This window comes from Dermacentor albipictus, chromosome 1 (genome assembly GCF_038994185.2).
Source record: "Dermacentor albipictus isolate Rhodes 1998 colony chromosome 1, USDA_Dalb.pri_finalv2, whole genome shotgun sequence".
Lineage (NCBI taxonomy): Eukaryota > Metazoa > Arthropoda > Arachnida > Ixodida > Ixodidae > Dermacentor > Dermacentor albipictus.
Window position 1 is genome coordinate 202,673,761 of NC_091821.1, and position 12,625 is coordinate 202,686,385.

At 48.7% G+C, this 12,625-nt stretch overlaps 1 protein-coding gene across 4 annotated transcripts in view; it reads right to left on the reverse strand.

The window, feature by feature from the left end:
• Positions 1-12,625, reverse strand: part of LOC135906656 (protein tiptop-like) — a 455,200-nt gene that overhangs the window by 17,208 nt on the left and 425,367 nt on the right. Inside the window, exon 1 of one of the 4 annotated variants that reach the window (XM_065438176.1) lies at positions 6,237-6,977. The exons of the other annotated variants lie outside the window; for them this stretch is intronic. Within the exon in view, the coding sequence (XP_065294248.1) occupies positions 6,237-6,423 (187 nt within the window). The 5' untranslated portion in view covers positions 6,424-6,977. Of the gene's footprint in view, positions 1-6,236; positions 6,978-12,625 lie in introns of those variants that run through there. 4 annotated transcript variants of the gene reach the window in all.

A 12,625-nucleotide genomic window follows, 5' to 3' on the forward strand; every position in this document is an offset into this window, starting at 1 on the left:
GTGGTTTTTTGTGGCGCAAGGGCCAGGTTTGGCCAAAGAGCGCCAGGAAATAAAGAGAGAAGGCCGGGATGGTAACCAGGAATGCGTCTGCTTGGCTACACTACTCTGGGGAACGGGAAAGAGGGAATAGAAAGATAAGAAAGAGAGAGAGGGAGGGGCAAGGAAGCCGCGGTGAGCTGGCGCACGCACGCGGAGGACCTGAGCGAGTCAAAGGGGTTCACATAGGCCGGTCACCCTCGAGAAAGACAAAAGGGCCTTCATAGATTTGTGGGCCGACGACGGTCTTCAAGCAGCACCTGCACAGACAACGGCCGATAGACCAGTCGCTGAACCTTCTAAAGAGCGTAAAACTCATCAGGCGAACCAAAGCGCTCCACTTCAACACACACCAGCGCAAGTGACGGTGTTCAAACACCGGATTTTTAGGAGGGATGCGGGGCGGTTCCGCTCTTAATTAAAGAGCAATTACAGAGGTTGGGTGGCGCGAAGTCTGCTAGACAGTGCACATGAGTAACACTTGCACTGTGTCCAAACTTTGGTGCACCTTAAACTGCGACAGGCTGTCATTCAAGCGCGTGACAACAGCCCACCCACTGCGATAGTCTACGGTTTTGGCTGCTAAGGTCTACGTCACGGGTCAATGAAAGTCGGGGCGGACGAACTTCGGTAGAGGCGAAATGCAAAAACGCTCGTACATTTAGATTCAGGTGTACGTTAAAGAACCCCGGGCGGTGAAAATTAATCCGGTGCCGCCCAGTACGGCGTGCGTCATAATCAAATAGCGGTTTTGGCACATAAACGATGTCAAAGGAAAAATGAGATGCTTCATATAAAAGTGCGAGTCGTATTTTACCGCCACGATGAATGTCGCGAGAATTTCGAATAGGTGGGCCCTTTGGGAGATATCACGAGACATCGCATCCTTTCTCTTTTTAATTATATAACTAGAATAAAGGAAACGCTTGGATCCGTTTCTTCCTGCTCCAGAACATTCTGAATTTTGTTTCAGCTCTCTGCGGGCGGAGTAAAAGCAAAAAAAAAGAAAGAAAGAAAGAAGGATCTTCTTGGCTTGGTATCCAAGCTGCCAAACTGTGCGCCTAATAAGTGCTGCGTAGCTTCATTCATGGTTTAAGGCGAAGACTGAGCTCCAACCTCGGGTTCGTTAACCTTCCGTCTCTGTTACTCTCTTTTTTGACAGCTTTCTTTCGCATTTCCTATTCTTCGAGCTGCAGGCGCCGACAGTGCCTGACAAAGCGTTTCAAGTGCGAGTAAAGTCATAGCCAAGTTCGTCACTGAAGACAATGCAAGCAATGCGCGCGCGACCTTATAACGGCCGATGGCACTGCCAGCAGCTCTGACGAATGTTCGCAGATTTTGTACTGGCATGTACGCAGTGAGTTCCACACTATGCACGTAGCTCCAGAACATCCGTGAGCACGAAGAGGCCGCGGTGTCGGCCGATAAAGCATGCACGTGAGTTCGTTCGACGCGACGAACTCGAAGCGCAACAAGCACACTATTTATGTCTCACGCTCATGAGTGTTTCTAATGCAGTAGCACGCATGGAGCCGACAGAAGCAACATAACTGCAGAAAGCGCAGTTCACCAACCCACTTTCAAAATAAGCGGCTTAATTGCGAAGAATTTTCTGACAACGAGCTACGTAAAACGCAAGCGAGGATGCTTGCCACGAAAGTCAAAATGGTTTCGTTCGCGTAGAGGACGGAACAATATGCGAGGGAACACCTTGTTCGCCTTTCGCCCCGTCATTTGTTTTTCGCGCCGAAATCAAGAAAACACGACGGGTTAGATTCTTCAGTACAGCTGAATTATTCCCAAAGTTTCAGCAGGAGAAATCTGAACAAATTCTGCAGGGCCATTACTCGAATATCAAATATAGGTGTTCCCTTTGATAATGGACTGACCTGCACAACGCGCCTAGAGAGAGGGTCGCAGTTTGATTTTGTATAGTTTGTATACCGCGGTCCATAGTACGAATAAGGTTATTATAGACGCATGGAACAGATAAAGTCATCGGCTCACGGTTAATAAGGGTTCTCGACGTCACAACTACAATTTTTTATATAAGAAAGGTATTCACGCTTTCATTTCCATATTTCCATTTCAAATCCATATTTGCCGCAGGGCAAGCTGTTAGAATTTTTGTTTTTGAAGGTGAACAAAGAAAGGGCGCAGAGAAAGGGAGCCCGTTTCGTCGTTCTATACCGGTTGCAAAAACAGGGGGGAAAAATCACAAGCTTGCAAAGCTTATGCTGGCGTAATGCTTTGCAGTTTTTCTTTTGCGATGACTCCCCACATGTTTCGCTATCAAGTTCAGCCTGCACAGGTAACAGCTGTTCCTGCTGCGCACATAAAGTCCACAAATAGGCGCGTTCTCTTCTCGCTAACAGATAGATATAAATGTAGCACAGCACTCCTGCCATAAACTCCGTCGTGAAACAACCAGCAGTATATTTAATGCTGCTTTCGCCGAATACATGCACTACGACTGACTCAGTACAATCTGATGTGGCAGATTGACGGGACGAGACGGAGAGGAAGGCGGGGGGGGGGGGGGGGGGGGGGGGGGGCTTCACGTCGTGCTTGGTAGAGCTGGACCGGGTTTTTCTTTTTTTTGGTAGGCTTCAACGATTACGCGAGACAAACTAACTATATATGAGCAGCTGAGTGCAGACAAAGTAAAAATGGCAGCGCCATCTCTGCACGAGCAAATCTACACGTATGCCAAAAAGAAATGCTTTCCGCGCGGCATATTCGATTGGTTAGTTTCAGTGCGGTTCGGCAGCGTTACAAAGCTCGCGTAAGACAGCTTTCAAGCGTTACATGCAAGCATAAGAAAGCACCAGTGGCGCTAATGAGGCCAGATTATCGCCTACTAGACCCGCTTATGTTCGTAATGCGACTTTAAAGCTGTCATTCACGATGTCGTAGGACTCCAAAGCGGTTCGAAAAGACCCGTTCAACATGCCATCATATATGCGCCTGTCTCGTGATTAGAATAAACCGAACCAATGTCGCGCCAAGGCAAGGAATGTAACAGACATGTAGGGAAAGGAAAGGCTCCTTTAGTATCGACCTGCTCCATTGCTCTCTCTAACGGCCCCGAGAAAAACAATAGCAGTCTACAGAGTTCAAAAGTACAAGAACGTGAAATGTCGACCACAACTTCGAAATGTCAAGAAAGTTAGGGTTCGTGTTTCCACACCAAATGTTATAAAAAGCAAGCTACCCTTTCCAATGCCGTGGCTGTGAAATATTGGAAAGCCGTATACGCAGCCGCGACCGCTTCAAGACTGGAAGGTTGAAGCCCGCTGCACTCCTAAGACGTAGCGATTAGGAAAGTTCGTTCTTACACCTCTGACTTGCAAGCCATTAGTGCAACAGGAGGGCCACTGCAAAACCCTGCTACAGGTTTAATAATTTGGGTAAGAACTGATGACACGTTCCGGCCATTGATGCATTCGAAAGTCGCACCACATTTGTGATCCACGATAAAGCATGCTTTTCATATGATTCTGCTGCGGGTTGCTAAACGGAGTCAGTTTAAATTGAACATATAGGAAAGTAATAGTGGTGGCAAGCATGGACGTTTTGCGCTGCGAGATTGACTAGTCGTCCGCAGTGCACAGAACAAAGGAAAAGTGCTCCATTTGAAATGTCGACTTGGAAGCATCTCTCGCAGCGTCAAAGCTTTTACGTCACGAGATTCTGATAGTATCACCGACCCTGTGCCAAAACGTCAATTAGGTTGTCAAATACACGTCAACGCCCGGACAGCGCTGCTCTTTTTGACAATGGATATCGGCTGAGCATAACCTGCACATATGCATTCCTTTCTTGCGAATAAAGGATCACAACGTGCTGCTACAGACAATTAGAAGGCTCCATCAAGCTTCTGAGCAGTGTTTCTGCTCTCTGACCTGGTGTACATTGAGGCGCGTTTTTACAACGGCCCTGTTTTCCTGAAAACGATCAGCAAACTTTAAGAGTGTGAACCTTTGTTAACAGGAACTTCACTGCGTCGGTGTATACTGTAAATGGGCGATCACTTCCCGAATCAACTGGTTCGAACAGCATCCGTGTCGTGCAGAGTAAGTATTATTGACAACATGTCCAACCTCTTCTGCGAATAGCACACCAATGCACCAACGCGTCTTGTGTGCTTCTTGCATATACGCTAGACGCGCATTTTCCCCGCGCGTCTGAAATACTCGAAAGCGGTGTGCTCTAATGTTACAAAAATATTAGAGTAATTTCATCTAATCAAATGGTCAGCGTCATGCCAATCGAACACGCTCGACATATCACCGCAACAAAGCAGAGCAGTAGGAGCAACACGGGAGCAAGAAAAGGATGGTCACTTCCACCCGTTTCTGATACACCTGTCACAGATATACATTTCTGAATACGCTTGAGTCAATGTAGATTGAAATAGGTGTGACCTGGGCGATGCTACACGGTTTGCTCAAGCCCACATGTCTTCGATCCTATTAGAGTTAATGACGCTCCCCCGCCCCCTTTTCTTTTACCGTTAGAAAGCCCAATGCAGAACAACTTCGATGAGGATTGGAACTACACCAGGTGACAGGCTTGTTATTTGAATGTCGCGTTTTTAAGGAGCATGTGCAGTCATGTGGACAAGTTCGCTATTTGATGTACGCAAATTCCGCCAAATACGAGGCCTGAAACAGGTCTCGAGCAGGGTAGCAAGCTACGAATTCGATGCACTTAATAGCTCTTATAAGCATCGAACCTCATGGATACGACCAGCCCGTTCATTCGTTCCGAAAAAAAGTTATCGGCCTCTGCATTAAAAGTTTCAGCTCAAACTCACCCTGCCCACTTTTGTTGACGAATAGTAGGCTAGACAACCCAGTGGAAACTCACCTTTCTATTCGACAAACCATATCTTAGCTCACGTAGCTTCAGTCACATACAAAAACGCTGAAGTGTTTCAGAGGGATAGTAGCTACTCCAGAATTGACTCAGAAACTGTCTAGGTTGTCTCCCTTCAGTGATATGACAACTGGACTGAATGTGTTGCGCGAAGCGCTAGAGCTTAAGAAATACTCGCCATGCTCTGTTGTTATCCATCCATCGTCTACTGACTGTTCTCACAGCGAAACATTTCAGTTGAAAATAGAACCATAACATAAGACGGTATAGTATTTACAAACACGATTGTAACGCATCCAAAAGAGGACACCAATTTTGGGCCTCGCTGTGCTCGTGTTTACAAAGTCAATTTGGTCATGACGTCAAGAAGCATCAATTGGGAGCAGCTATCAACGGCCACAAATACGAGATACTTTCGCTTCACGATAAGGGTTTCTGATGCTTCGGTGTCTGCGCTCATTTGGGTGCTCTTTCATAACAATGTAACCAAAGCCTAAATATAGCAAGCCTATTGGACAGTATGGCAATGGGGAAGGAAATGGCGTTACACAGCAAGTGGTGAGGTCATCCCACTTTGGGCACGCCATTCGCTCCACAATGAAAAGAAAACGACTGCATCTGCCCGCTTTCATTCCTTCTTCCGGCCATAGATGCGCGTAGCAGAGTTGCTGAACTACCGACCGTTGCGCAACATATCATGAAGCATGCATGAGTCATCGGAAAGAAATTCACTGTCAAGGAACCTAAAACAAGTGAGCAACGTAGTTTCATGTTGTGGTACACACCGCAAACAGAACAAAGCCTCACGTTACCACCATTAACGTGCTCCAAACAGAAGACGCCGACTGAATGCCAGGGTACTGACGCAATCGACATGTTAGTCATCCATTGCGGTACTGTGGTTCGATAAATACTGAGCATCAAAACGATAAGCAAAGCAACGAAACTACGAGATCACCATCGGGTAATGGAAACGGTGCGGCACGGCCACGAGCGAGGAACCGCGTGGTTTCATGCAACGCTAGTTCCCGTACTCGCCGCGCGATGCCGCCACGAATCAAAGAAGCGCGCGTCTTGAGCGAAAGGCACACGCGCTACCGAAAGGGGGCGGCGAGACGCGCTGATCAAAACACGGGCACCGAAAAATGGGATCAAGCAACTAGCCAGCAATGTGCAAACCACGTGGCACGGGAATAGGTGACAGCCCTTAGGCGCGCGAGTCCGGCAGGCAGCGAATTCGGCCTGACAACCGCGAGCGCGCCCGTGTCTCGCACAAGACAGGGGCGCGCGCGTAGTGGCCGAAGGGGTACGGTACGTACATTGGTGCTTCTTGGCGGCTGCAGCGGCCAGGCCGGCCACGACGGCGTCGACGAGCGACAACCGACAGCTGGGCCGTGGCGGCGCCTTGCGCGGCCGGCGCCGCGTCGTCGTGACGGAGGCCGTCGCTGCCGTGACCGCGGGCGCGATCACGGCCACCGCTTCGGCGGACGCCGACCGGATGACCATCCCATCCAGCTTTCTCGACCGGTAATCCAAGCGCCAAGGAATCGACGGTCCCTCACTCGGCTAGCAGCACGACGCCACGTGAAGAGCGCAGGTACGCAGAGCGCATCAGTCCGCCCGGCCGCTATTTCGGGAGCACGCAACTCGGCACGACAACGGCGCCCTGGCGCTACTGTCCGTTGCTCCGAAGTCACTGAAGGGAGAGTTGATCGTCAGCGCCGACAGCACGCAGGCGCCTCCTCGCCCACGACCCTCCCTCACCCGCGCGCGGAGAGCGAGGGAGCGTGGTGGCAGCCAGCGAGGGAGAGGAGGTGTTCCCTTCTCCGCCAACAACAATCGCCATATTGGAGTCCATCCAAAAAGCCTCTCTGCGTGACAGACACGCATTCATCAAATGATGATGTACAGTCGCGCGCTCCTCCTCGCCCCAAAGCTCCACAAAGAAAAGCGCTGGAGAGGAGGCTGCGGGAGGAGTGGCCTCCAGCGCTCGCAAATCAATCTCGTTTTGCGCCTCTTTTGTGCCTCACCGCCGCAGCGGCAAGCGCGGGCGCCCCTCGCCGCTGTCGTCTGGCCCGCATGGCCGCGCGCGCTCGCGACGCCCTGAATGGCTGCGGCCGCCGCCGGCTGGCTCCTCCTCCCGTCGACGCGCCGCCGTCAGGTGCGACGTCGACGCTCCCTTCGCTCGGTGCACTGCTGCTGGAGAGGGGGGGGGGGGGGGGGGGGCTCGCTGGCCGAAACGTCCCCCCCCCTTCCCCGTCATCGCACTTTTCCAGGGAGGAAAAAAAGTCCCACGCAGACTCCGGAAGGTAAACACCCCTTGCTTGCTGTGAGCAGACCACCACGCCTCTAGACATGGAAGTATACATTGTGTACTTCCATGTCTATGCTACCTCAAAAATAAAAGTGACTCCTCGTATCATGCGCTGCCCGACGTGCCGTCCGTTTACTCGTTTTGTTTATTCATTCTTCAACGAGTCAGCTGCAAATGTTCAGTCCCATTCATTGATTTCACGGCTTGATCATTGTGTATCAGGTCTATTACCTATATTCTCTAATATTCACGCCGAGGCCAGGGTGCCTAACATAGTGCTGAAGTAAGTTCTTAAAAGAGCATATAAAAAGCACCAACGGTGCTCCCACATGGCGTTCATTGCTAGACTGAGTGAATTACGCCTCTTGAATTGCGCCCAATTTGATGCGTTCGGCACGCTAATCTTACTTATCATGACGCTAACTAACGTACCAAACAATTTTTAAGCGTTTGTGCATGCGCGTCTTGCTCCTGTGAACTTCATGTCCGGTGACATGTCTTTCCAGCTTCGATATCGACTTGGTGTAATTCATTTCGCAGTAATTTAATGTGTTATTTGTTACAAAAGTTGTCGGGCGAAAGTGCTCGCGACTGGACATAACGCCGCGTGACTGTGTTATGTCTAGTCTAGTCGCGAGTGCTTTAGCCAAAAAATAATAAATAATAGGTACTATGCGTACAATTGCCGCAACTTGGAAGACTGAAGTCGTCCCTGATGACACACAAAAGCAGATACAACCAGGAAAAGGCATGCGATTTAATTCGTTCAGGGACGGCATAGTACATATATGTGTACGTATATACTGTCGCCTCAGAACAAGCAGGTTGCGGAACAATATCGCGGAATATTTTGTGACATAAAGGAACTTGGGAATGACTATGTGAGTGACGGGGGAATGTATATAGAATGTGATACTAAATACGGCAACCCACAGAAATAAGATACAGCTTTTTGAGAGACAAATGACATGGTAGGCGGAAGCCCCCGCCCCCCCCCCCCTTTTTTTTTTTCGCTGTATCTAACGGTATGCTGAACGAAATGCTGAAGAAACGGTGATCGGACCTCTACAAGAGTCAAATAAATAAAAGAAAGAAAACAGCAATCACGGAGGCACATACCGGTCTCCCACGTAACTTGAGCCAAACACCCGAAATATGCAAATGCCACGCATCTGGACAGGACCAAGGTAATGGGGTTTGTCGTCGCTTGGAGATAGATTATCTTTTGCATTCCAACTAATTACAATTACAAGCCTTAGGTAACTAATCAACTTCTCAAATATTATAATTAGATGAAAAGTGTCAATGAGGACATTGTAAAGCAACATGAAAAAACCCTTAAACAGCTTTCTGTTGTTCAATACGTGCTACATAAAAGTGTTTTTTCTAAGCATGAGAGAAGCCCGCGAATACACGCAAAATTGTCGCGCGACTGGCCGCTCGAGGCACTTTGCGTGTATTCGCGAGCTTCTTGGAAAAACACTTCCCTGTAGTACGTATTGAGCAACAGAAAGCTGTTTCGGGTCTTTAATGTTGCTCTACTATTTTTTCATTGACACCGTTCACAGAATTATAATATGTGAGAAGTTGATTAATTAAGACTAATAAAGTCATTAGGCGGAATGCGAAAAATAATCTGAGTATCTCCAAGCGACGGCAAGCATTACCGTGGTTCTGTCCAGCTGTATGCATGGCAATTGCATACTTTTAAAGTTTAAAATTAAAAATTAAATTCTGGGGTTTTACGTTACAAAACCACTTTCTGATTGTGAGCGTATAGTGGGAGACGCCGGAAATTTCGACCACCTGGGTTTCTTTAACGTGCACCTAAGTACGCGGGTGTTTTCGCATTTCGCCCCCATCGAAATGCGGCCGCCGTGACCGGGATTCGATCCCGCGACCTCGTGTTTAGCAGCCGAACACCATATATGCACTAAGCAACCACGGAGGGTCCTTTTAAAGTTTAGCTCAAGTTACCTGCATGGGACACCCTACATATCACGTCACCTTCAATCACACATACATATACAGGGTTCATCGGAGGATTAGGTGGTCGGAAACCACTTGCTTCCTGCAACTCCATATATATGGTCTCCATTCAATGGTTTACTGCGCGATGTGTTAAGAAAATTCTTTAATATCAACTAAAAATATGGGGCCGAAACTTGGAGACTGACAAAGAAGCCTGAGAACAAGTTAAGCACCACGCAAAGAGCGATGGAACAAAGAATGTTAGGCGTAACGTTAAGAGACAGAAAGAGAGCGGTGGTGGATCAGAGGGCAAACGGGGGTATACCCGATATTCTAACTGACATTAAGAGAAAAAAAAATGGAGCTGGGCAGGTCATGTAATGCGTGGGTTAGATAACAGGTGGACCATTATGGTTACAGAATTGGTGCCACGAGAAGGGAAGCGCAGTGGAGGACGGCACAATATAGGTGGGGCGATGAAGTCAGGAAATTCGCATGGCTATAGTTGGAATCGGTTGGCGCAGTACAGGGGTATACTTGGACATCGCAGGGAGAGGCCTTCGTCCTGCAGTGGACATAAAATTGGATGCCGATGATGATAAACCTACCAATGGACATGGGGAAAAATTAAAAAGAAACCAATAGTAGAGAACACAATATCACACTAAACTGTAAGTTGAAAAAAGAAAGAAAGAGGAACGGTCAAGTTAAAACTTGAAACGCATTCACGCTGACTAGTATGTATACTTGGAGGGTATCTGAGGTAACGAATAAATAAATTTATAGCACATCTCTTCGTTGCATTGTCGGGGAGAGTACGGACCAAGGATATAGTCCTTGAACGAAACGTACTTACATCCGCTCTAAACTTGAAACACATGCTCTCGCCTCTGCTGGGCATAAAGCGGACGAGTTAACAGCATGCAGATGCGAGATGTCATGAGCACTTTGTTCCCCACAAGTGCATGAAATAGTATCCAGCCCGCTTAGTTTTACGTATACGAAGTGGCTGGTCAAGGCGCAACACACAGTCGGAGTCGATGAAACAGAAAAGGGGTATAGCGTTCAACGCTTAATCATCCAGCATGATGTGAATGATTGCTCCGTGGAAAGCCCTCTTTTTTCAATTTTTTTTTTTTCAATATGTGCCCCCATGCATTATACGCCTGGACGGAGGAATAACGTACACGTCGCCGTGTTCATGGGCGACATTTCTTTCAATTTCGCCTGCCCCGTCCTTCCTCAATAAGTGGCCCGGGCACCCACTGAAATACAGCACAACTTGCGCGGGATGCTGCAGTGTGCGCATGTTCCGCGATTGAAACAACAATGCAAGTGTATTATGTCTTGGCGGGGATGTTCCACAGAATTTGCAGCGCTGGCTTCGTGTATACGAGCAGACTGCCCAGTTCGCAGAAACGTCCTTTGCGGCAATGAACTTGGTTGCTTCCGGTATGGCACGTAGCTCAACTATAGATGCATCTACCGAGAAATATTTCAATAGACGTTGCTTATAACTTAGCGCTGGAAGAGCAATACCGTATTCGAAGCATCCCTACATCTTTCTTGTAATCCACCTGCCATAATTCAGTTATTGTCGCTCCTATATAATGTATGTTCCGATAACCTTGCCCTGATTCCGGCAAACGGGGGCGGGCGGTTTGGACGGATTGCCGGATTTGCAGGGGCGTAAACATGAGCGGCCGGAGCGGTGCAGCCGCCTGGTGACGTAGCGTTCAACCAGACGAACACAGAGCTAAAATTACAGTAACCCACTATATGCTGCTTCGCTGCTGGCGCAAATTTTCGGCAGCGGCGCAATGGAGGACACGATTACGCCGCTGTCGAAAATTTACACCAGGAGCTAAACAGAATGTAGTAATCGGCTTCGTGTCTGTGTGGTTGAGCTTTGCACCGCCAGCAAGCGCCACGAATCTGGCCGCTCACGTTTACGCCCCCGCTCGACCGGCTAACCACCCGCGTTTGCCGGATTACTGGACGCACTGCTCATATCTGCTCATTGCATGTCACCGCGCTTCTTCTTGGTGTTGTTAATGAAGCCATTGGTATTGCTTTCTTTCACCATCTTAACGAGATATTGCGGTATATGTTGCTATAGAAATGTCAAGTGGTAGAGTCACACACACTACTTTTTTTGTCACAAGTGCGTCAATGGCTTGAGAGCAGCTTTAATAAATAAACAGAAAACGTGTGACAGGACCCGGGAAACACGCAAATAACTTTCAGAGCTGCGTGCGAAGCAGATGCGAAACACTGTCAATGTGCGTGTTGTGTTGAGCAACACTATAGTAAAGGCTGTGGTGCTTAAACCTTTCAAGCAACACTTAAACTTTATTTGTGGACAGCAGATCTGAGATCTAGGCCTCTCTACCTAGATGACGGCCTTGAGCCCTTGGGCCCTGGCGGCATCTTCGGCCTGCTGGATTGCCTTGCGTTGGTCTTCCGGTGCACAGATGAGCAACGCGGTCTCCCACTGCTCTCAGGTCTTGTTTATATTATTCTGTGTGGGTGTCCGAGGACAAGCCCAAACCATATGTTGTAGGTCCTACCTTTCTTGATAGAATCTAGATCTATCCGTGTAAAGGTTCGGGTAGTAGCGGTGGTAGCTAAGCCACCGGGTTCGGATATGTACCTGTTTGTAAGAAGCGCCATGCCGTCGCTTGCCGTCTACTCAGCGAGGACTGCGCCGGCGGGAAATGGGCCCTTCCCAATTTATAGAGTTTGGTGATCTCGTTAAAGCTCGTCACCCGGTCTCTCTGCGTTCCCCGTATTGCGTGTAACCTGCTCGGCGCATCAGTTCTCGAGCCAGGTTGTACGCTATTTCGTTCCTGGGAAGGGAAGTGTGTGCGGGTGCCCATATAACGTGAACGTCTCAACCTTCACGAAATTTTGTTAAAATTCTCAGCAGTTCCTGCGAGATTCTTCCTCTTGCATACTTCTTGACGGCTGTCTTGCAGTCGCTTACTACGATGTTAGCCTCCTTGGAGGCTGTTGCGGTTCTTGAGGGCGACAGAACTGGACAGGCGACTGCAGCCTGAACAGATGTTGATAGTGCTACAAGTGTCAGTGTGCTGTGCGATGACAGTGTTCGGTGACAGTGACCGATTGTGATTGTGTGTCTATGCTCCTTCCTTTCCTTATCTCTACTTTGTTTCCACTTTACCTCCCCCTCCCCTCTCTCCCCAGCGTAGGGTAGCCAACCGGGTTTTTTTTCTCTGGTTAACCTCCCTGCCTTTCCCCTATCCTCTCTCTCTCTCTCTCTCTCTCTCTCTCTCTCTCTCTCCTTGGAGGCTATTGCCAGTGCTAAGGCAGCCTCTTCCGCCATCTCTTATACTTATAGTATACCACTTATAGTATAGGCATGCAACTACTCCGTTATATGTCACTGTTCGTCGCCACTCC